The sequence below is a fragment of the Fusarium oxysporum genome, genomic scaffold, assembly GCF_000149955.1.
Source record: "Fusarium oxysporum f. sp. lycopersici 4287 supercont2.40 genomic scaffold, whole genome shotgun sequence".
Classification (NCBI taxonomy): Eukaryota; Fungi; Ascomycota; class Sordariomycetes; order Hypocreales; family Nectriaceae; genus Fusarium; species Fusarium oxysporum.
In genome coordinates, this window is record NW_017264847.1 from 1 (window position 1) to 22,126 (window position 22,126).

General features: G+C 47.7%; 10 protein-coding genes across 12 annotated transcripts; 5 read left to right on the forward strand and 5 right to left on the reverse strand.

The window, feature by feature from the left end:
- Positions 1 to 726: 726 nt before the first annotated feature.
- On the forward strand, positions 727 to 2,512 carry FOXG_16934 (uncharacterized protein). The gene is made up of 2 exons (XM_018396960.1): positions 727 to 2,106; positions 2,165 to 2,512. The coding sequence occupies exons 1-2, from the start codon at positions 793 to 795 to the stop codon at positions 2,435 to 2,437; spliced, it is 1,587 nt and encodes a 528-aa protein (XP_018257769.1). The 5' UTR covers positions 727 to 792; the 3' UTR covers positions 2,438 to 2,512.
- A 786-nt stretch (positions 2,513 to 3,298) lies between these two features.
- On the reverse strand, positions 3,299 to 5,759 carry FOXG_16935 (copper amine oxidase 1). The gene is made up of 5 exons (XM_018396961.1): positions 5,373 to 5,759; positions 4,609 to 5,313; positions 4,354 to 4,548; positions 3,658 to 4,307; positions 3,299 to 3,605 (listed from the first exon to the last, which is right to left on the reverse strand). Exons 2-5 carry the CDS (start codon positions 5,158 to 5,160, stop codon positions 3,446 to 3,448), a joined length of 1,557 nt encoding a protein of 518 aa, XP_018257770.1. The 5' UTR covers positions 5,161 to 5,313; positions 5,373 to 5,759; the 3' UTR covers positions 3,299 to 3,445.
- A 1,377-nt stretch (positions 5,760 to 7,136) lies between these two features.
- Positions 7,137 to 8,327, forward strand: FOXG_16936 (uncharacterized protein; the record flags this gene model as incomplete). The annotated part of the gene is made up of 3 exons (XM_018396962.1): positions 7,137 to 7,799; positions 7,847 to 7,861; positions 7,938 to 8,327. 3 exons carry the CDS (start codon positions 7,137 to 7,139, stop codon positions 8,325 to 8,327), a joined length of 1,068 nt encoding a protein of 355 aa, XP_018257771.1.
- A 743-nt stretch (positions 8,328 to 9,070) lies between these two features.
- Positions 9,071 to 11,156, reverse strand: FOXG_16937 (uncharacterized protein). The gene has a single exon (XM_018396963.1). It carries the CDS (start codon positions 11,132 to 11,134, stop codon positions 9,239 to 9,241), a length of 1,896 nt encoding a protein of 631 aa, XP_018257772.1. The 5' UTR covers positions 11,135 to 11,156; the 3' UTR covers positions 9,071 to 9,238.
- A 524-nt stretch (positions 11,157 to 11,680) lies between these two features.
- Positions 11,681 to 12,142, forward strand: FOXG_22638 (uncharacterized protein; the record flags this gene model as incomplete). Its single annotated transcript, XM_018403042.1, has 1 exon — positions 11,681 to 12,142. One exon carries the CDS (start codon positions 11,681 to 11,683, stop codon positions 12,140 to 12,142), a length of 462 nt encoding a protein of 153 aa, XP_018257773.1.
- A 133-nt stretch (positions 12,143 to 12,275) lies between these two features.
- Positions 12,276 to 13,858, reverse strand: FOXG_16938 (uncharacterized protein; the record flags this gene model as incomplete). Its single annotated transcript, XM_018396964.1, has 5 exons — positions 12,276 to 12,779; positions 12,874 to 13,041; positions 13,089 to 13,300; positions 13,398 to 13,470; positions 13,520 to 13,858. The coding sequence occupies 5 exons, from the start codon at positions 13,856 to 13,858 to the stop codon at positions 12,276 to 12,278; spliced, it is 1,296 nt and encodes a 431-aa protein (XP_018257774.1).
- A 1,490-nt stretch (positions 13,859 to 15,348) lies between these two features.
- FOXG_16939 (uncharacterized protein) lies at positions 15,349 to 17,298 on the forward strand. The gene is made up of 5 exons (XM_018396965.1): positions 15,349 to 15,781; positions 15,828 to 15,918; positions 15,973 to 16,041; positions 16,090 to 16,686; positions 16,745 to 17,298. Exons 1-5 carry the CDS (start codon positions 15,443 to 15,445, stop codon positions 17,203 to 17,205), a joined length of 1,557 nt encoding a protein of 518 aa, XP_018257775.1. The 5' UTR covers positions 15,349 to 15,442; the 3' UTR covers positions 17,206 to 17,298.
- A 368-nt stretch (positions 17,299 to 17,666) lies between these two features.
- On the forward strand, positions 17,667 to 18,684 carry FOXG_16940 (uncharacterized protein). Its single transcript, XM_018396966.1, has one exon. The coding sequence runs from the start codon at positions 17,751 to 17,753 to the stop codon at positions 18,507 to 18,509; it is 759 nt and encodes a 252-aa protein (XP_018257776.1). The 5' UTR covers positions 17,667 to 17,750; the 3' UTR covers positions 18,510 to 18,684.
- FOXG_16941 (uncharacterized protein) lies at positions 17,668 to 19,510 on the reverse strand. Its single transcript, XM_018396967.1, has 2 exons — positions 19,045 to 19,510; positions 17,668 to 18,995 (listed from the first exon to the last, which is right to left on the reverse strand). Exons 1-2 carry the CDS (start codon positions 19,501 to 19,503, stop codon positions 18,642 to 18,644), a joined length of 813 nt encoding a protein of 270 aa, XP_018257777.1. The 5' UTR covers positions 19,504 to 19,510; the 3' UTR covers positions 17,668 to 18,641.
- A 130-nt stretch (positions 19,511 to 19,640) lies between these two features.
- FOXG_16942 (adenylosuccinate lyase) lies at positions 19,641 to 22,004 on the reverse strand (the record flags this gene model as incomplete). Of its 3 annotated transcripts, XM_018396968.1 has the most annotated exons (10): positions 19,641 to 20,212; positions 20,264 to 20,448; positions 20,505 to 20,636; positions 20,695 to 20,842; positions 20,898 to 20,914; positions 20,967 to 21,045; positions 21,094 to 21,211; positions 21,261 to 21,504; positions 21,556 to 21,567; positions 21,623 to 22,004. In XM_018396968.1, the coding sequence occupies 10 exons, from the start codon at positions 21,869 to 21,871 to the stop codon at positions 19,939 to 19,941; spliced, it is 1,458 nt and encodes a 485-aa protein (XP_018257778.1). In that variant the 3' UTR covers positions 19,641 to 19,938. The 3 variants fall into 3 exon arrangements, with proteins under 3 accessions (XP_018257778.1, XP_018257780.1, XP_018257779.1); XM_018396970.1 differs by having other exon boundaries at positions 21,261 to 21,567; XM_018396969.1 differs by having other exon boundaries at positions 19,716 to 20,212; positions 20,505 to 20,842; positions 21,623 to 21,871.
- Between the last annotated feature and the right edge of the window lie 122 nt (positions 22,005 to 22,126).

The following is a 22,126-nucleotide window of genomic DNA, read 5'->3' on the forward strand; positions in this document are numbered from 1 at the left end:
ATAACAGCTGAAGTAATACTCTACGAGAGGTTAGAGCCTTAATTACTTAGATAGATATTAATATATAGGTAGTAATTAAATCTTCAAGGAATAGTAAATAAGGAAGGTTAATATAACTAGGGGTTTAATGCTATAATATATATACTCAGATAGGATATAATATAAAAATATATTAGGAGGATATTAAGGTATTTAGAGAAGAGAGTAATAAGTAATTTTAATTAATTAGATAGTTTATAATATTTTAATAGTAGTATTTAATTTAAAGGTTAAGATTTTTATAATATTTACTTATTTATAATACTTACTTATTATATATATTATTATTTATTTTTATAATAACTAGGCTATATAGTTATTAAAGCTATTTACCTTATAGTATTAAAATACTATTAATAATAATTTATAAAATATCCTTATAGTTATAAGTTAATAATATTTATAATTAAATACTATAAGAGATTTTTAAAGATTAAAAGGGTTAAAGTTATATACTGTTTTTTATTATATAAAGTTAATACTTTAGTAATTTATTACTTCCCACCCAAACCCCTGTAGCTCCCCCGCAATCTCCGATAACCCAGTGGACCATTCTCCCCACAACTACTATCATCCTTATCGTCCCCCGACGGCCGATTACTACCAACCAATCAGACAACCTCAACTAACCAATAGCATATCTCCATCCGCCGTCATTAGATCTGTTATCAACACCTCAAAATCCACCTTCACCCCTTTCTCCATGTCGAACTCACCACCCCTCATTCTTCTTTCCAGTGTCCTTTCGATAATATGAAGAATCACGACGCTGATCTAGCACGCGATGCTGCTCAACTCGCAGCGCTAGGCCACAAGCAGGAGCTGGAGAGAAATTTCTCCTTTGTCTCTATGCTTGGCCTTGCCTTTTCCATCCTCAATTCCTGGACTGCACTTGCGTCGAGTTTATCTGTTGGCTTGCCTAGCGGTGGACCTACAGCTGTTATTTGGGGATTGGTCACAGCTGGAGTGGGCAGTTTGTCACTAGCTGTTTCTAACGCCGAGTTTCTTTCTTGTTATCCTACCAGCGCTGGGCAGTATCACTGGGCGGCTATCATTTCACCTCCGAAATGGGTCGCCATTGTCTCTTGGGTTACCGGATGGGTTAATGTTAGTGGATGGGTCGCTCTGTCTGCTTCTGGTGGTGTTTTGGGCGGACAATTGTTTCTAGGCATCATCACTATGTACGACCCCGACTTCGCACCGACACGATGGCAGTACTTCTTGCTGTTCCTCTTATACACATTCCTCGGGTTCTTCCTCAACCTATTCCTCGCTTCGGGATTGCCGATAATGACAAAGATCGCGCTGATCTGGTCTGTCTGTGGTCTCCTCGCTACTACAATCACCGTCTTGGCTACTAGCGCCCCTGACTTCCAGCCCGCTAGTTTTGTCTTCGGAGAATTCATCAACTCCACTGGTTGGCCTGGTGGTGTCGCGTTCCTCTTGGGCTTGCTGCAGGGTGGTCTTGGACTCACAGGCTTCGATGCCGTTGCGCATATGATCGAAGAGATTCCCCAGCCCTGCATTCGTGGACCTCACATCATGGTCGCTTGTGTTGCCATGGGTCTCGTCACTGGCTTTGCTTTCCTTGTCTGTCTTTTATTCGTCATCAAAGATGTGGATGCGGTCGTCGCCTCCCCAACTGGTCCTCTCGTTGAGATCTACCTACAAGCTACGAACAACAAGGCCGGCACTGTTTGCCTGCTGCTTTTCCCCATGATCTGCCTCGTGTTTGGTACCCTTGGTATCATGGCCACAAGCACTCGTATTCTGTACGCCTTTGCTCGTGATGGAGGTCTGCCCTTCTCCCGAGTGTTTGCCAAGGTTGACCAGCGATGGGGCATTCCAGTCAACGCGCTTTTGCTCACCAACGCGATCGTCATCATTTTTGGACTCGTCTACCTTGGATCAACAAGTGCACTGAACGCCATTCTTTCAGCTGCTGTCATCGCCCTTTCCATCTCATATGCCGTCACTCCTGCCATCAACTGTCTCCAAGGACGAAAGGGGCTATTGGACAACCGACCTTTTGTGCTGCCAGAGTGGCTCGGCTGGATCTGCAATCTTGTAAGTACACCCAAAGTCAAGAATCACTGCTTATGACTTTTACTAACCCTTGATCCAGGTCGGTATCGCCTACACGATCGTCATAACCGTCTTCCTCCTCTTCCCTCCCGTTAGCGATGTCACAGCCTCCAACATGAACTACGCTGTAGTTGCATTTGCCGCCATCATAATTGTTTCTTCGATTCAATGGTTTGTGGATGGAAGGCATAACTTCAAGGGGCCTACGTTTGACGAAGACGCGCTGTTTGTCAGTGGAGTCGAAGAAGCCAGCGGAACTAAGATTGGAGATGACAATGACTCGAAGGTCAACAAGATAGATGCAGAGGTCTAGAAGACATATGAACTGAGCTGTAATTATATTGTATTAGTCTATTCAAGATAGACGGATTTGCCATTTCTACCTGTGAAGCACTTCGAAATTATATTTCTTTCAAACTAGGCTTTGATCGTCGTTTAGAGGTTCACAGTACAAGTGAGGTATTTCATGATATGAATGCTCCTGCAATAATATGGCCATGCATCGGCTCATTTCGATTAGACGCTGTAACGGCCTCCAAAATTCCCATAGGTGTAACGCTTAGGAGGTCATCAACGTGACCAGGCAACAGGGAATGCATCTGTCGTCATGGCACGAAAATGAGGGCAGCGACTCATGATTAGCCACTTTACCGAGACTTGCAACATATTGCCGGATTTCCCCGATGCACTGGAACTGTATCAAGATAGCAACGAACAACCCCAATATCCAACGGTTGAAGATGCAGATGTTAAGTCATACCCCGTGGGGAATAGGCCAGTGTCTATCGCTTGGGAATGCTACATCGAGTTTAGTCCCCCGCAATCGCCGTCGACCCAAACCAAAAAGAGAAAGGTCGTGCCCGTCGGCCGTCGGCCGTTTTCTGAGCGAAGCGATCGAGGCCAGCCTAGACGACAGCTTCATTATCTTCGCCACGGTAAATATCAGGAAGTTATTTTGATAGAAGAAATTCAGATGACTCAGAAATGTAGTCATCTGATTCCGTTCCAAGTCTAGGTATTATTGCTCTACGACCGGAGAGTCGGAGATGTAATATCATTGTCTCCTACAGCGGGAAGTTTCTCAGGATAATGTTGCGTTATCCTTGAGAGAAAGTGGTCGCTAACCAAACACACATAGAGACTTTTACCACAGATTGAGTAGTTTAATTGGGATTTGCCTCTTTCAGACTTATGTTAAAATAGCAAAATTGTGAATTCCTCAAGTAATAGTCTACCAGCACTCTCAATCCATGTTCAATGGCCTGCAAAAAATGACACCCGTCATATACAAGTACATATCCCTCTCTCCATGCAAACCATTCTACAGACGAGGTTTGCTGCCCGCGCAGCATGAAGACTCTTGGGCCTTTTCAGCATTTGTCAGCTGCGAAGTGAAGTTCTTCCTGCCGGGCACATCAATTGCCGGGTTTGCCGTGAAGAAATCCGCAGGCTTGATATGAAGATCAAGAATCTCGACGGGCCTGGTATTAGTTAGCAAGACAGATATTCAATGCGATGGCGTCTGGGACTTACATAACTGGCCAATCCTCTACTCTGGGATTATGAGTAAGACCAAACACACTCCATAGCACAATATCCTGCTGGAAAACATCATCGTTCCTATCAGCAGCATCCGCAACGCCCTCAACCTCCGAGACCGATTGCAGCGTATATCGCCCACCAGCATAGAATTCATTATCACGATACTTAGTAACCCATAGATGTCTCTGCGCAAACCTCGCCCGTTTCGCCTGCGTAGAATTAGGATCCGCAAGCAACGGCCTCGTCACCGGTGCAAGAATCTTATATCCCACAGGCTGACCACTAATCGGATTAAGCTTATCCATATTCTGCACCTTGAAGGTTCGATCTGTGAAGGGGTTCGCGTCAAGACCTGCTGAGGCTGTTACGGGGGTTGTGACGACCTGGTAGGCGTTGCCGTTGGGGTTGGTGCGGGCGTCGATGCGCATGGGGAGCGATTCTGTCTGGACGAGGGTGTTCTTGTGGCCGTCTATGGCGGGGTCGATGCGCACGCAGAAGATGTGTTGGTGGTTTTGGGCGAGGATGCCGGGGCTTACGACGTTGCCCCATGGAGCGGTCTTGCCCTCTTCTATGAGGACAGAGGAGACGATTCCGGTGGCGCGGGCTTGGACGGTGATGGCACCTGCTTGGTCGAAGATATACTTTTGTTGCGTTAGATAGGTCATTTGCTAAAGGGGGGAGACCTACGTTGAAGATGTATTCGTAGTTGGCTAGGGTGATGATGAACTGAACAACAAGCTCTCGTCTGCGGGTTACGACAGCTCGACCAGTACGCCAGTTTGTATGCTTCCAGTTAATACCATTATCTTGCTCGTGGAGGCAGATCACATTCTTAGTAGTGCGTGCTGTACCGCTATGATCAACAAGAACACCATCAAAGTACTAAAACCTTGTCAGCATATGAACTCTCTAACAGCATCTGAGAGCATCCGTGTCACTCACCTTGATGACACCCAGACAGTCACATCCAAGCTGCAGATTATTGCAAGCGTCTCCAAGCGTCCCGTCGCCAAAGTCGAAAGCCTGCTTTCGGTGGAACGGAGGTCGCGGGTCCGCATAAGGAACCGTCATATCGCTGATAGACAGTCTGTACAGAACACTTCGGCCGTCAAAACGAACATCATGTAGCACCGCACCCTCGCGAGGGTTGAACGTCGCTCGCATGCTCCACTTCTGCCAATTGATCACATTGGAATCCTCAACATTGAAGCTAGGCCCAGATGGCTGCACGACATTGAGTTCCTTTAGGTCTCTGCGCAGACCACCAGGCAAAAGCTCAGGGACGTATTCCGAAGGCGTCATGTGATCGATGTTGACTTTGGCGTAGTCACCCTCAGCGAAGGTATGAGGATCATTACCTCCACCGGTAGCAACCTCGTGAATGCGGATGACTTCGCGTGTCTCGGCGTCGATGACGGGGATGATGGGGAGCGGGTATCCCCAGAAGTTGCATTCGCGGTTCTTGCTGTCGGAGGCGTAGATCAGGGCCTGCATGTGTCGGCGATTGGGGTCGTCAGCCGCGTCAAGGCCGCCATATGGCCAAGGCTCAACGACGACCTCAAAGTCCTGGGGAGGTTGAACTTGGCGATGCGCTCCTTGAAGACAGGGGAGTCTCGACAAATGATTCGGACGTCATCAAGCTCTTCGCTATACGAATCCATTAGTCTATGATATGGCTTGCAATGCCGTGTAAGGGTCTGGCATACCTTGTGAACGCTGCTTGGGCATCCGCTCGGATTGACTCAACCTGCTTGATCTTTCTTGTGTTCAGGTCGATGATAGCCTCATGCGATTGCGGAGGCTTGCCACCATGAGCTGTGTCAAAGTGGACTCGTGCTTCACGAGCGGGTCTGGGCGTAGAGCTGGTAACCTTTCCAGCATGCTCAAGATCTAAGTAAGGCGCCAGGACCTCCTTCACTGGCTCCTCAAGGTAAATGACCCGGAACTTCAGGACATTCTGAGGATAAGCAGCGCGAACAACATCTCTGGCCAAGTTCGTCTCGTCGACGGAGAGAGGAATAAGAGGATGAGGCTGAGACATCTTGGGATATGAGGGTGATTGGGAATAGATGGAGATTCTGGGGAAGGGCGGATGAAGAGCGAGGTTGAGGATTTTTAAGCCGCTTTAAACAGAACTCATGATAACCTAACGCCGTCTGGAGCTAGTGTCATGCCAAGACATGTCGCCCGGCGGCGGATTAGGGCTCTAGCGGGCATCTTGGTTTACAAGGAGTAGGGATTGGAGAAGCTAAGCCATCCTTGAGCTAGCTGAAAGTGGGTAATGAAGTGAGTTATGCTTGGTTTAATTCGATTTGATTAGTAAACTGAAGAGCTCAAGAAGTTGCATAAATGTGCCCAAATTTGGTATATGACGGACGTTATAGGTTACCCGAAGCCCTCGGAATGGCTATAGGATTTATTGGTCATCGTGGGAGCTTTTTGGGTGGAAGCTTATATTGGTGCAAAAGGATATCGTGTCCTCGTGATGTGTGACAGCAGCCTAAACTTTAACCTTACAGCCAGCAATTAGCTACGTAGGTGTATGGTTCAGCAGATTTAAATGATTTACCCTAGAGCTGACGCATACGTCGTGGATCTAATAGACAGATATATGTCTTCATCGGGAAAACTATGTCCAGATCGAATTGACAATAAGATGCTAGCGCAATTTTGCTTATCTCAAGCAAGTCAACTAAAAGAAAATTAGTCTCACTTCAGCTATCTCATCGTAGCTGATTTGAGTTCTCTTGAGCCTTATTCCCAAGCTCATATCAGTGCAGTTAGCTGCTTGTCAAGGTCTTCTTGCCCTTCTGCTGGGGTCTTTGTACATCTATAAATAGGTAGATTCAATGGTGTTATGCAGGTGAGACACGGAGCCTTATTTTTCAAAATCAGGCTCGGCTAATGCGCGGAACACCATGCAAACTCATCATACCTACATTCCGTGCCTTACTGTCATGCATCGCATTTTTTGGAATAGCGAAGTCTACAGTTGAGAGAGCCCGTTATCAACGATGTATGTTCAATATGTAAGAGAAATTGATGAGATGGTCCCAGGAAGAACACGTAACAACACAAAGACAGAATGGATGCTCATATCATTTCCCAATTGTCTGACATGAAGATCAGGCTGCGATTACACGGCACAACAAACCAACGTCCAATAGGGATTCGAATATCAAGGTGACACAGCAGCTCAGCTCCTGCAATATTTCGGATACTCTCGAATCCGAACCAATAGGTGAATAAATCAACCAATATCACATGCAGTCTTTGGAAACTTATATGGGGGAAGTATTGCGAGAAGCAAGGGTGGGCGGCTATAGTAGTACCCCAAACCCGAGAAACTCAACTTCAGAGCTTTCCCCGTCGTCAAACCTATTTTATCCCATATTTCCGCTCTTGCCCTTCATAGAGAGCTGTGTGCCTTTTATTGTTGCTTCCACGTTTCTTAATTCATCGTCATCAAGATGACCGACGCTAGTCTGGCTGTCAACGCTGATGATGGCGGAGCCCACGAGAAAGTGACAACAGGGCCCGACGATGCTGGCGATGGTATGGCGCGCCGTTCTAGCCATGGCAGCTCTGTTCATGAGGTGGACAAAGCTCATGAGCCTGAACCGCTCCCACTGCATGAGAAACTACTGGACATAGCACAGACTCCGCAGCCAACCAATGCAGCCACTTTGGCAGAGTTCAAAGATTTGCTTCTCGAGAAGGCGTCTGAGATCAATGCGCTAGACAAAACTGGAAAAACAGCCCTCCACATCGCAGTTGAGCATGGTCTCACAACCGAAGCCCAATGTATTATACGTGACGGAGCCAATATCGCCATAGCTGACAACGAGGGGCAGCAACCTCTTTATCTAGCTTGTGTAGAGGGCCATACTGAGCTAGTCAAAAAGGCCGAAGCCACAGTTGTGGGATTCTTCAAAGGAAAAGGCGAGTCGGGCAGAATTCGAAGAAACCGGCCAATACAAGAGATTGTCTACGATCCAGGATCGACCGATGTAATGGGAACAGCCATCAGGAATCTGACTGAAATAACTAGGAGAGGGTCATTGAGCTTTAACAGTAAACTCTACGCTAAAGAGAACATTAAGCTCACTTGGGTTCATTTGCCATCGACCAACGTGGGTAATAGCACATCATGCAGACAATAGCCGCTGACCTGTGCTAGATGATCTGGATGAATGTTAGTATCCCCCTGCCCCTTTGTATCGGGAAATAAGGCAACGAAAGCACAATACATAACTCAATCTTTTCCACAGGATCTGTTGACAAATATCATGTCACACGAAGGCTATCGCACTCGCGAGTACTATGAAGTGAGGTCTTTCTTTCGGGATAGCTGGGTTGAAGTACCTGACAAAGAGTCTCGCTCGAGGATGATGAGGCCTCGATCTGTGACGAGTCCTAAAGAAAACAGAGTCGACCCCAAACCAGAAGAGAGTGAAATTTCGGAGTCATCCAAGGACATAGAAACAGAGGATAGTAACCTTGACAGAGAAGGAGAAAGAGGAGGAGCAAGGGAGAAGAACGAAAAAGACACAAAAAAGGTCCAGGCTACACCGCAGACTCACAGGAAGAACAGCAGAAAGTCTACGCTGACTGGAAGTCCAACACTCGCCAGCCTGTTAAGAAGTCACATGGATTTGTAAATGCATCAGCTATCTATGTTTGTCCAACTTCTGTTATGCACTACTGAGACTAATTCCTCGATCTTAGATGCCTTACCTCGCTTACTCCACTCATTGTCGACATTGGGACAACAGACTAGTCCCCGACAACCAGGAGCTGAAAGACGCACATGACCTATACGAGGAACTACAAGACAAGTACGAAGGCAAGGATAAACAACAGCATGGCTCGCCGACTCTTGATGAGTGGTATTATCAATTCGCACGGTCATGACTTTTACCTTTGCCACAGTTCTATTCGTAAGCCTTATCTGAATTGATTATAAGGACAGCCAATGACACCAACCTGTGAAATTAGCTCCCGTTGTCGTTTTTATTATCATTGTTCGCCTTGGACGTAGCCTCCTTCCAAGAAGCTCCTGCTTGGGCTTTCTATGTCATATGTAAGCTCCGACAACTGTTAACTTGTACCTTCCTTCCCTTCTAACGATAGTATAGTCTTCGTTTCTATCGGAATATCAGCAATCCTAGGTTTCAGTGTCTTCTACTGGGACAACATCAAGCGCGCCAAGCAAATGCTATTTGAGATAGCAGAAAAAGCATTCGAAGGCGATTTCAAGCCAACTTCACGTCCGTCGAACCTTCCAGAGAAAGAGGGTACTTGGAGGGAAGGCAGAGAGAAAAGTGACAGACTTATCAACATTCCATCGAAGAGCAAAGATGGTGAGCCAGGGTTTATGAGTCGCTTCAGAGGACACGGACGGGGAGCTGATGCTGATGACATTGAGAGTCATGCTGCGACATCTAGGAGATAGAAGGCATAATTACATGTTCTTATTGATATAATACAAAGGGATTTTGAAAACTGCTTTTGACTCTGACAAGGACTCGTCTATGGTGCGTTACCATCGATGATCTTACTCGCTATACTTTTAGACAAGACTTAGCAGTCTTACCTCATGCTCAGTTTCTTCTCCCAAGTGAGCCCCTTCAAATGAGTGACGGTAACTCTCAAGCTGATCCGCAGGTAAACTTGCCCCAATACTCTCCCACTTAGAAACCTGGCCAATAATCCGACACTTTCCATCATCATTTCTTCGTATAAGGAAAAGAGTCGAAAGGCCAGCGAAAACACAGATCGCATCCCCAATAGCTGCCACAGCATCACTATGAATTAACTGTCCTGCTGTTCCATCTTGTAGCACAAAGTTGCTGCATCCAACCATGCTCTGCTGTAAAATGGGGTCTGTTACCATTCCATAAGCACCTTGCAACTGTTCCTCAGTTCCAAATCTCGTGCCAAGAGAGGATAATGGTTGATTATGCACCATGCATACATAAGCCATCATGACTCTCTGCACAATGATCGGGTTTTGAGTTAATCGCTCTTCAGTGTATATGTCTGCAAGATGGCATTTGAACCACTCGGTCATTACTTCCATGCGTGTAACTCTTCTTATAGCTGCCGCTACTTTGACTATAGCCTCATCAAATTGCAAGAGTGATAATGGCGAGACAATGCCAGTATCGGGATCAGGCGTGACGGGCTTGCAAACGGTCACACATTGCCCAAGGATAATCGCCGGCATGGTAAGAGTCTTACCATCCTCCGAAATATTGAAGCACTTCCCAGGACTGGGGGTCAGATTGGACCTTGCTGTCCAGCTACTTCGGAGATCAGGTGTCCACGACGGTACGGATGAAAGGTTGCCGACAGTTCCCAAGTTCACAACACGGATATCTTGGGTCTGTTCAAGAATGAACATTGTGAACTTGTAGCAAAGTTCTTCAAAAGATTGTGTGTAGTCTGGCCGAAGGGCCTTGGGTAGAGGATCGCAACGCAAGAGACCAATGAGGGCATATAAACGATCATGAGCAACCGTAGCTTCCAACTCAGTGGTCTCATTCAACAGCTTCACTATGTCAAGAGCACACTGCTTCTCCTGATCCACTGTCTGTTTTGCTTCTTCTTCTTCTTCTGCAGGCTTCTCACTTCTGACCTGTAGGATATTCTTATATGCCAGTTCAATGGCTTTGAACCTAACTGGATTCTCCGCCATGAACGAGTAGAGCAGCTGTCCATCCTCAGATGGATTCAGCATCAAGACCCAAGTCTTGAAGAAGATCTCGTATCCCAACTCGTGAAGTCCACAAAGCAAGATCGGCTGTTTCTTTGCTAGGACAGCTTCTTGAAGAATCCAAATACGTCGGAACCATGGGCGATGACCGATAGACCTTAAAGCTTTCCGGACAGACTCAACCTCAGTTGCGGCTGTCGCGTCAGAACGCCCAGAGCTCGTGAACGCTTTGATTCGATCATCTTCAGAAAGGTCTTCACTGACAGAATATGCATGTGTCTGGAAGTGCTTCAGCCTCTGTGCCAATCTGCAAACATGACTTCCCTCGTCACTCTCCACCGGACCCAACCAAGCCAACACACGCTCACATTGGCCGTAGATCTCTGACATACGGGGAACTTGGATTGACTTTTCAACCTGATCATTCTGGTTGATGCAAATGGCATCTACCCAGAGCAACGCCTTGGCATCACTGTCGTAGCCGTCAAACACATGACGCCGATACTGATACAGAGCATTGTATAAATTCCTCGTGATACTGAATGGCTGATCATTCAGAAGGATAGTGGCGGGGTTTTCTCTTGCGCCCCAGACGTAAGACAAGGCCCAGAATCTTTGGAACGTGCGGGATTTAACGGTTCTGAGCTCAACGCATATTAAGTCAGCGTCGCCAGGTTTCACGAGTAGCAATCTTAACTCATCGGTCTTGAGAGACTGATATGGAAAGAGAGCGGAAGGTTGTAGGTCCATCGTGAGGTCGGTGAAGATGTTAGGTAGTGTTTCTCTCCTGGTTTGCCCCGCCGTGACAAGTGGAGCTCCACTGACATTTCCCCCCCCTGTAAGTCCAGTCTCAACATGGATAATCAGGATGATGAAGATAAGCAAAATGGAAGAAGCGCTGTGATGGACTTCACCAGCTGAAAACGGGATGAAGGGCTTTCGATACTCTTCTCATTACGATATGACTAGATCATTCAATAGCTGTCTGGAAAGAATAATAGCTGGCGTCGTATCTTAGTCCCATCTGCCAGCAGATTCAGTCTCATTCAATCCTTCGTTAATGTGCGTCTTCGTTTTGCTCAGCGGCCGCTTGAAAACGAAAATCTAGCAGCTTTTGGCTGCGCTGCTCCGATCCTGAAAAGATTTCAAGTTAACGCCAACGCTCTCGTTAGGCCTATAAATATGTGACTGGATCTTCCTCCGTTCCCTGACTCCTGACTCCAAACACAGAACCCAGAACAACTACAGGTAATCTCAAACATATAACAGCCACAAATAGGCTTCCCTACCGTGAACATGAGAGTCACATCCGGCTTAAAGGACTCCCTCCGTACATCCCTCCACCACGTAAGCCAATTCCCCGACCTCTCCCAGCGCTTTGATATCTTTAAGCAAGAACTAGCTACTCTAGGCGAAAGGCTCTCTTCCTATGGTAACAGCGCCCCAATAAACACAAAGCTCTTTCGAGATATATGGGCACTGAGAGATACTGTCCTGGGACACCGCAGGGCTATGAAAAGCATCATAATCGAGATGAACAGCGTTTACCATCGTATCAACAAAAGTGGATATGTTGCTGTAGCGCAGCCTATACTTACCATGCGTAATGGTGAATTACTTCACCGTCGCACCCCTGAGCTAGAGGCTTTGATGCTTGTTACGGGGTTTGATGCGCAGTGGAGACGGGTGAATGGTATGTGGAATGAAGCTATGGGCTTTTCGGGAGAAGTTGATTATCTTGGAAACTGCTGTGCTTAGAAGACGCCAATAGAAAGCATTGTACTGGGTTGTCTACGATGCAATGTTATGATAGTATTTTTAACATCCCACCATGGCAAGCCTCATCTCCTGTATGTTCCCTGCTCTCACTGCATAACGCGTAACCCTATTCTTATAAAACGCTGGGCGCGTCGATGTCTGCAGTGATTCCAGAAGTTTGGATACTCGAGTCGATCGCAATGAGTGCCTGAACCGCAGACAACGTATCCTGAAACTCCTGCACTGCCTTGGTGATTCCCGCTTGGATCGCCTGCTGGTTTGCAATCAGCGATGCTCTAACAGAATCATCCGCAGCAGCCATTAACGTCGAGGCTTGGCCCAGATTATTTCCTATCCCCACGAAAGTAGACTGGATCTCTTGTAATGCTACACAAACACTCCGCACTCTGGCGCAAATGGCCTGGTTCTGTAAGGAGAGTAAGTTTACAGCACCAACCAAAGCATAGGCTGTCTTGGTGGCGTCAGTGCTCTTGTTCCCGATGTGTGCTTGATACTCAGCCCATGCCATTCTCACATCTCTCTGCTTCGTAAGGGTGGCGTTCGATCCAGAAATCCAGCCGGCAACAGGTATCCAAATGTAAGAAGCCGCAGTGTTGGCTTCCATCATCTCACGGTCCTGTGCAGCGCACCGTCAGTCAAATTCCCCGTCAACTGTCGTATTGATCTACTAAAAGGCTAAGCACTTGCTGCATCCGGTGACAAAGACTTACCCAATCTGCCTTCGCAGCCTGAGCTGCTTCAACGCTATTGTTGAGAACTATTTGATTCATGGAATGTGTCTCATCAAGCGTAGAGATGTAACGGTCTCCCGAGTTTAAACCGAACTTCTTCACGACGGCATCAACCTCTTTTCTCGTGGTCTGAATCTTGCTTGCTTGCTATGCTGAATCAGCCCCATTCATCCACATCGCATGGGGTAACTCACCGAGGCGATGCTGGCCGTCAAGCCCTGAATACTGCTAGCTTTCTGGTTTGCAAGCTGGTTCAGATTCAGTAGCATTTCACTGGCACTCTGAGCAAGACCTTTGAACTCAAAATCGTTCTCGGAGCCAGGCTGAGAGTATGCCTGGCCGGTCAACATGCTTATGATGCCCTGCAGACTGACCTCTCCCGCGCCGGTAAACTGATCGGCGAGAGCTTGACAAAGTATTCGCGTTTCGATGAACACAGTCCCTACAAGCCTGTCAGCCCCGCCATGGTGCTGTTCATCCAGAACTGCTCATAGTGAACTTACAGAAGCTCGACACTGCGTATTGAGTGAAGTCGTTGCAGGAGTTCCAAAAGCCCAGCACGGCGGTTTCTGTTGCCTTCATGGTGTATAAGCAGACGCGGTCAAACTTTCCAGCATGTACATACCTGGTATAGAAGAGGATCAAAACTGTTTAATGACTGCAAAGACGCTTTGGGATAAAGAGTCTCAAATGATGGCGCATCCACGGGAAAGGTCAGGCTGGCGACAAGGGAGACCCTCAGATCTGACAGCACGGGGTTAGTTGAAGGAACTCTACTAGGAAAATAGCAAGTACCGAGATAGCCGTAAGATTGAAGAATAAAACGAGAGCCCTTTTCGCCTGTGATGTTTCCATCTTCATCGACTAGGAGCAGTGATCTAGTCAGATTGCCTGTTGGATTATTCAATGCATTGATCAGAGCTTGTCCAATGTCGGTAGGACTCGTAGAAGTGGCGGTAGACATAGTGCAACGGCTATATAAAGAACTATTTCTAAAGGAAGGACATTATTTGGTAGAAAGTGGCCCGTTGTCAGCCTTTAAAGCTCTACCAATCTGCGAATTACAGCCTTTAATGAGACAATTCGAGGTCTGGAACAAGCCACTTGGCCCAATGTGGCTGGACTATCGAGTTCCAGAACCCATTTCGACAAGCCATATCTCACAGTAATCAGCGCCTATGTAAATAGTTCTGCAATAGTATCATTTCAGAAAAGCGATGCAGCATTGGAGTTACTCTTCCATTCTTTACGCGCGGTGAGCGCTGACCTCATGGGAATAAAGCAACTGCCGCGTGATTCGCCCTCAATACACCACTTTACCTTGAAACTGAGGACCAGCGGCCGCGCTACCGTCAAATTGAAATGAAATTGTAGGAGCGGCATGCGTTGTTGAGGATATCCGGTGGCTTAGCCAAAATCTTGCGTAACCCTCCTCGTCGCGCAATCAATTCCGCCCTCACACCCCATTCCAGTGCCGAAATCCGATTATCGACGCGGTACGGGCCGCATTACGGTGCAAAGACCGCTCAGCGCTTGGGGCAAAGGAACTGCCGAAGAAACTGATGAGGGGTAGGCGATCACCCTTGGCACTGTAAATACGGTTAGACCGCTGGTCAGCTGCAGTGCTGCGGCACCGTCACATTGTTATCCCCGTAATGATCTGACGTCGATATACTTTCGAGTTATTGAAGTTTATCATACAGTTGAGACGGCTCAGAGTTTACGCCGGTGTTGATAGAATTCTTCTGGAAGTGAAGGTCAGTACTAATGATGCAGGAAGCAGGGACTTGTAGTATAAGCTTATCGTCTACTGTAATTTTGTCTCACTACACACGCCTTGTCTCCCGATTTTCAACAGGTCTCTATTCCCCACTGCCGTCCTGTTTCACTACCTTTTCTTTTCGTCATGGCATGACTCGTCTGTATCCCCCTCGATCCATTCGGCTCTACGTCCGCGGACTTTCCACGGACTGTCCATCGAAACTGTGGGTAGCGAGGATCCGTGAGCAAGTGTATGGCGCAGGGCCAATGATACGAATCTAAAGAGGAAATGCTTGGCGAAAATCTCGGTTATAATCGTATACACCTATTATCCTATTGGCTCATGCACTGCCTTTCGTGCATGGCTGTACCGTTGTGTTACATTAGAACGGAGATATAGACGGGGTTGAGCCCTTCGAGCCGATATAATGTATTATTTCGTTTATGCATTGCAGATGTGGTGGTATTTTGCGGACTCGGGCTCTCGGGGTATCAGAAAGTGGAGAGACACCAGCTGGGGTGACAGAAACGCCCGTACAGAAACCCAGGTAATAATCTAGGCTACTTGTGCCACTTGTTTTTGATATGCTGGAGGCGCTGTTATTCTGATACCCACAGTCGGGACTCGCGTCTTAGAGCTCCGGTGAAATGGGGATTGAGACCAAGTACAGAACGGGAACACGTTGTGTCGATCTTTGTTTTCTTATATGCCTGGTGGATGGTATAAGTATACAATACTGCCGCGAAGGATTTGAATCCATCATCACACCACCGGCAGTTGTTCAAGATGACGGCGTATATCAATACCATACTCCAAAATCCGCAATATGCGGTTCTTTCCGCAATTTCCGTCATTACACTCTTAGTCGTCAACTTTTCTTTCTTCACCCAACAAGAGAAATACCCTATCCTAATCCCCAAGAAGCCTTTCGAGTTGACAAACACGCGTGTAGTCAAAGAGTTCATCGCCAACAGCAGAAGCCTCCTTGCAAACGCGCGCACAGTTTATAAAGATCAGCCATACCGAGCTTATACCGAACTAGGCAAGGTTCTGGTTATTCCTCCTTCGTGGGTGGATGCCTTGAAGAGCAACCGACACCTAGACTTTCAGACGCCAGCCCGAGATGTAAGTCTTGGTACGGGGTACAGGGATCGTGACTAACTCAGCGCAGGATTCTCATGAGTACATTCCTGGTTTCCAACCTTTTGGTGGATCTCATAAGCTTACGACTGTTATCAACAAATATATTACAAAGGCTTTGAGTAGGTCTTGGTATCACCTCGTTTCTAAAGTAACTGCTAGCTCACATTGTGTAGTGAAGTTAACAGGGCCCATATCGGAAGAAGCATCTTTGTCAATTAGGGATACTCTCACCAACTCCAGAGGTAATTGTTTCAGCTTATACTCATGATGGCAAGACTGACGAAGCTTAGAATGGCACCCCATCCGACCCCAGGCAGACCTTATCCGCGTGGTATCACGCGTTTCTTCCCGAATTTTCATGGGCGAAGAGCTCTGCCGCGACGAAGAGTGGAACAGGACCTCGAGCGAATATACCCTATTGGCTTTTGGCTACGGCGGCTTATTGAGATCTTATCCCAGGTGGCTTCGCTCATACATCCACTGGTTCCTCCCTCAGTGCTGGGAAGTCCGCGCCAAGCTGAATGAAGCGCGACAGTGCCTTAAGCCTCATATCGAGCGACGAAAAGTTATCAAGCAGAAAGCACTCGCTGAGGGAAAGCCATCTCCTTTCGATGATTCCATTGAGTGGTTTGAGAAAGAGTATGAGAAGCATGATCCTGCTACAGAGCAGATTGCTGTTTCGATCGTGGCGTATCATACTACCTCTGACCTACTCGCTGAGACGCTTCTCAATCTTTGCCAACATCCTGAACTGTTCCAGGAACTTCGGGAGGAGATTATTGCGGTTTTGACTGCCGAAGGGGGACTGACCAAGGGCGCGTTGTATAACTTGAAGTTGATGGACAGCGTGGTCAAGGAGTCCCAACGACTGCGACCAATTCTGCTCGGTAAGTTTAAGTCTCTCCAATCCCCCTTCCTATAGCATCCTCTAACATTTCTGTCAAGGTGCTTTCAGGAGAATCGCCACTGCCGACGTTACCCTCCCCAACGGCGACATCCTCAAGAAAGGCGACAAGATCATCGGCGGAATGTCACATATGTGGGATTCCGATACTTACGACAATGCCCTCGAGTTTGACCCCTATCGCTTCGTCAAGATGCGTCAAACTGGCGATGACAAGAAAGCTCATCTTGTGAGTACTAGTGCGGATCATCTGGGATTCGGCCACGGTTTTCACGCATGTCCCGGTCGCTTCTTCGCTGCAAATGAGATCAAGATCCTCTTATGCCATATGTTGCTCAAGTATGACTGGAAGCTACCGGAGGGTTGCAAGCCGCAGCCATCTCATTCGGGGTTTAAACTGCTTGGCGATTACTCTTCGAATCTGCTGGTTCGGCGTCGCACTGAAGAGTTGGATATTGATTCGCTTTCCAGCTCAAAGGGCCACGATTCTTTGCCCTATTGATTGAATTGAGAATATTACGAGCCGAAGTCAGGATGGAGTCATTTGTATACTAGCTTGATCAAAATTGCCAAGACACTTCTATTTACTTTAACGCCCTTTAGAATGTCGCTCGTCAACTGACCCGATTGTCCCGTTTTATTATCGTAAATGCAATGCACGTCCCGAGCCAAATACGAGGCACCAATCAGAACTGGCGGAATTTCTCCAAACTCAGCAAATACGAGGATAAACCCTCGAAAGTCACCGACTCTTGTATTCAAAGTAAATTTCCAGCTTTCTAGCCAAAGCATAACGGGCTATCGGGGTCTTCAACTGTGCCGAGATCAGGATTTTCGGGTCATGACACAGGACCGTTTTCGGCAGTTGATCTTGCGACCCGATATTCTGGAACGCTAGTGCAGTTAGTATTGATATAAAGCTGTGTCCTACCAAGTATTTAATACGATAAATATTATATATAAATCCTTTTTGGTTTATTAACAGCCATCTGTTGCAAACTTCATACGAAAAGTCTTACCATATTCGCCTATTTCAGACAGATCATCATGAATATCGACTACTATGGACGCATCGCGGAGAACCTCCAATTCGACAACACTCCGGTTATGATCGCGACCAACGCATGCTTCGCTATCGGCTTTCTACAATACACCTACGCCATAAGACTTCTTGTGCGCGAAGGCCAAGGCCCCATACCCTTCTGGATGCAAACCTTCTACGTCGCTCACGAATTGACATTTGTTTATCTCTTCGCCGAAGCGGCGCCTCGCTACGATTACCATTGGTTCTTCGTCTCAACCTCATTCTCGCTAGCAGTATGGGCAGTTCTTGAGATGTTTTGCATGTGGTATACCATACAGAGCCCCAAAGACCGCATCGCCACCTTTTCGCCTCTCTTCGGAAAACAGCCGGCTACTTCGTCAATCTTGACATACACTTTCTTTCTGCAGCTCGCTATGTTTGCACTGGTCTGGATATTGATCGAGTTCCTCGGCGCTGGTAGCTTCATGCTCACAGGAGCGCTCACCAATGTCCTTCTGATCATCGGGCCGACACACGAGTACCTGTCTCGTGGGTCACGAAACGGCCTGTCGATTGGGTTCTGTCTGACTAATGTGGCTTGTGCCATATGGACGTTTGCCCCGTTCAGCTTGGGAGCCGCTGTCTTGCCTGAGATTTACGATCAGCCTATCATGTATGTCGCAGGAATTATCTTGCTGGCGTATTCGGTATGGTTGACGACTGTGGTCGCGTCTTACCCTCCCAAGACAGCTACGAAGGGACAGCCGACGCCAATTTGGTAGGATCTTCACAGATTTGGAAAGTTCTTCAGTGTGTAAGCCCTTGAGATGGCTTTCATAACCCATTTGTATTCTGGTGCTGTCCTTGAGATAACGCCGCGTCTTTGTTTCAAGTTCCGACTATCTTCTATAGAATCACTCCGCTCCAGTAGCATAAATCCCATCTTCAATAAGCTGACTCAACTTCTTGTTCGTCGCAATGTACCGTGCCAGATCACGTCTCTTCTCAACCAACAAATCCATCACAATCCTTCCAAACACCAACTTCCCAGAGAAATTGAGATGAGTGCGATCTCCCTCGATCTCATTATACTTGTCGGCATTCTCCTGTCCAATAGCGTTGACATACTTGGTGCTTGCGGTATTAAGATCCAGGTACTTAACACCTGCTTTGTTTGCGACAGCAATTGCAGCATCGCGCTCGTTACTAAGGTTCTCAACCACTTTTCCATCCTTGAAAGTACGACGGGTAAGAGACGTAATGATAATCTGTCATTAAATCAGCCACTGCACCGTCAATTCGAAATGTTAAACTTACCGCAGTGCCTCCAGCCTCTTTGACCTCACCAATCATAGTAGCAAGGTTATCCGAGTACTGCTCCAGTGTAAGAGTCTTCTGATCATTATGCCCAAACTGAATCGTGACAATAGCCTCGTGAGCTTTCTTATGGCTCTTCACATTATCGAGAGCAGTATCCCATAATCCTTGGGATCGGAAAGATACAGTCGTTGCACCGTTCTTGGCGATGTTGATACCACCTGCGGGCTTCTTGGTACTGTTAAGAAGAGCATCGCCCCAACCTCCGCCAGTGGCAACGGTAGAGTCACCCGTCAAGATGAAGAAGGGCGACTTCTTGGCCTCAACACCTCCGAAGAGAGTTAGGATGCTTGCAGCGAGGGGTAGGAACTTCATAGTAAGAAAAGAATAATCACAGAACTTGACTGACAAAACTGAACAGATAAACTTGCGTCCCCTCAGTGAACTATATACTTTCATATCCGGCAAGTTCATCCAATCATTTAATTTCTTGCAGGCATTTCAACAGCTCAAATAATTCCGCCAATAATCATGTTTCTACCAAAGTTTGGGGGCACGACAAGGCACCCCGGATTTTCAAAGCTTAATGCGCCAACTCCATGTCAAGCCATTGGGGTTAGTGCGGATCTCCACGCTCCGGTTTACTGGGGTAGCCGATTGGTACACCTTACGCATCGGCAGTGCTGCTCGGGTCTTGATACCCCGAGCTCTTGCAGAGCAATATATGACTGCAAATACATGATGGTCACGTTCTAAATTCGCTCGACAACATCGTGAATTTTTGCTTCAAGGCCCCTTGGGTTACTGGTTCTTTTATTCATGACTGTTTACCTACAGCCACCACCGGCCCTAATCTCCATTTTCTTTTCGTTCAGGTATCTGCTCCGCAATTTCTTAAACATTCAGCTCAGCAGCCTTGGCCTTCTGGATGGAAGACTGGTAAGGCGCAAGCTTCTTCTCCAGCTTACACCCGGGTCCACAGAACTTATCAACCAACTGTGCGCTGCGACCAATGTACAACTCAGGCTTCATCATGCCATCGAGATCAGCCCAAATGGGCTTGAAGAACTCAGTCTTCTTGATTCGCTCAACAAGATCGTTGGACTTTCCAAGGCTCTGAACCTGGTGGGAGGCTTCGAAGGACAGAACGCGGATTTGCTCGTGAGCCCTAGCTGGGTTAGTACTCTCATGTGGCGGTTGAGATTGAGTTTGAACTTACTCTTGTCGGGAAACACCCATAGCGACCAGGCGCATGATGATGTTCTCGGTGATCATGAAAGGGAGCTCGGCCATGATGTTGGAGTGGATCTTGAGGGGGAAGACGACGAGACCCTCTGTGACGTTCTGTAGGGTGATGGCGACGGCATCGGCGAGGAGGAACATCTCGGGGATGTCGATTCGTCGCTGGGATCTAGTTAGAATGTGCCAGAGACATTTGTGAGCAAAACAAGGGTACTCACGCAGGCGGAATCGTCTAGTGATCGCTCCATCCACTGGGCGGAGTGGGTGCTCATGTAGGTAGCGGCCTTGGACTGCAGGACTCGGGCGAGACTGGCAATTCGCTCGGATCGCATGGGATTCTGCTTGTAGGCCTGAGAGATTATCAGTATGTGGCTGAGCTTGACCCAATCGCAGAAAGGTATGGCTGACCATGGCACTGCTTCCGATTTGACCCTTCTCTCGGGGCTCGCCGACTTCCTTCATGAAGGCGAGATGTCGCAGATCCGAGGCGATCTTTGTGACGGTGGTGCCGAGGCCAGTGACGGCGTTGGCAATGAGACAATCGACCTTTCGGGTGCTACACGAGGGTTAGTATCAAAAAGAAGGGGGACCAATTGCGTCGTCAGGCTTACTATGTCTGTGTTGAGATCTGAAAATTGTTAGAAAAGTACCTTGAAAAGAAAGGAATATCATGCACTTACGTCGTAGCACTCCTCAAAACCAGCCTTTTGGCAGAGCAGCTCATTGAGCTTGTCGCACTTGTCATGATCACCACCGAAACTGAAAATGTCAGAAATTGGCCCAGCAGCAACAAATAATTTGACTCACATCTCGAGGAAACTGGCTTGAGTACCAGTAGTGCCCTGGGCACCACGGAACTTGAGCTCAGCTCGCACACGCTCAAACTCATTCAGATCCATCAAGAGATCCTGCGCCCAGCCCGCAGCTAGATACTGTCAGAACATGGTAACCCCACCAACCAGAGAAAAACTAACCTCGCTTGCCGACGGTGCTGATCTGCGCAGGCTGAAGATGTGTGAAAGACAGAGTTGGCTCATTCTTCCACTCGAGCGCAAACTTCTGCAGGTTGTAAAGAACCTTTGCGAGCTTGGGGATGAGAAGATCGAGAGCGTCGCGCATGAGGATGAGCTCCGTGTTGTCGGTGACGTAGCAGCTCGTCGCGCCGTAGTGGATAATACCAGCCGCAGCAGGAGCAGCTTGACCAAAAGCATGAACGTGCTATACACCTCATCAGTCTTATAAAAATTGTCAATGTACCGTGTTTCTTACAGCCATGACATCCTGGTACGCTAGTCAGCTCGCTTATTCCCACGACACTCTAGCGATATACACTCACATGTCGACGGATCTTCTCCTCATGGCGCGCAACCTCAAAGTCCTCATCTGTAACAGTGAGATGAGTCCTCATCTGCTCGAGCGCCTCGTCGGTGATGGTGTTGATGCCGAGCTCCTTCTCGCTCTCGGCGAGGTACAGCCATAGCTTGCGCCAGGTGGAGTGGCGGGATCGCTGGCTGAAGAGGTGGGACAGCTCCTGGCTGCAGTAGCGGCCCGTGAGGGTTGTTTGGTAGGTATCGTAGGCGGCCATTTTGGAGATCAGTTCAAATGTATGATATGGTGAATAAGGCTGAGGGCGGGGGATCCTTTTTGACTTGAACGTGGAGAAAGAAAATTTTAGCCTTTGGCCCGGATAATTCTCTAGCCGTTTGTTGTTGTGCACCTCCAGCGCAGCTCATGCCAGTGGTTGAAATGTGTGTTTTATGATTGGTCCGAGGGACGGTTTAGTGGGGAAGCTTTTTCTTAAACCGCGCATCAGAGCATCAGTCCATCAGTGTATTGCAGT

Bases quoted from the DNA above. Each gene is read 5' to 3' on its own strand.
- FOXG_16934 (XM_018396960.1), top strand. From the start codon at position 793: ATGAAGAATCACGACGCTGATCTAGCACGCGATGCTGCTCAACTCGCA. The intron at 2,107-2,164 runs GTAAGTACACCC...CCCTTGATCCAG, and splicing joins TCGGCTGGATCTGCAATCTT to GTCGGTATCGCCTACACGAT.
- FOXG_16935 (XM_018396961.1), bottom strand. From the start codon at position 5,160: ATGCAGGCCCTGATCTACGCCTCCGACAGCAAGAACCGCGAATGCAAC. The intron at 4,549-4,608 runs GTGAGTGACACG...ACAAGGTTTTAG, and splicing joins ACTGTCTGGGTGTCATCAAG to TACTTTGATGGTGTTCTTGT. The intron at 4,308-4,353 runs GTAGGTCTCCCC...ACGCAACAAAAG, and splicing joins ACTACGAATACATCTTCAAC to TATATCTTCGACCAAGCAGG.
- FOXG_16937 (XM_018396963.1), bottom strand. From the start codon at position 11,134: ATGGACCTACAACCTTCCGCTCTCTTTCCATATCAGTCTCTCAAGACC.
- FOXG_16939 (XM_018396965.1), top strand. From the start codon at position 15,443: ATGACGGCGTATATCAATACCATACTCCAAAATCCGCAATATGCGGTT. The intron at 15,919-15,972 runs GTAGGTCTTGGT...CACATTGTGTAG, and splicing joins ATATATTACAAAGGCTTTGA to TGAAGTTAACAGGGCCCATA. The intron at 16,687-16,744 runs GTAAGTTTAAGT...ATTTCTGTCAAG, and splicing joins ACTGCGACCAATTCTGCTCG to GTGCTTTCAGGAGAATCGCC.
- FOXG_16940 (XM_018396966.1), top strand. From the start codon at position 17,751: ATGAATATCGACTACTATGGACGCATCGCGGAGAACCTCCAATTCGAC.
- FOXG_16941 (XM_018396967.1), bottom strand. From the start codon at position 19,503: ATGAAAGTATATAGTTCACTGAGGGGACGCAAGTTTATCTGTTCAGTT. The intron at 18,996-19,044 runs GTAAGTTTAACA...ATTTAATGACAG, and splicing joins AAGAGGCTGGAGGCACTGCG to ATTATCATTACGTCTCTTAC.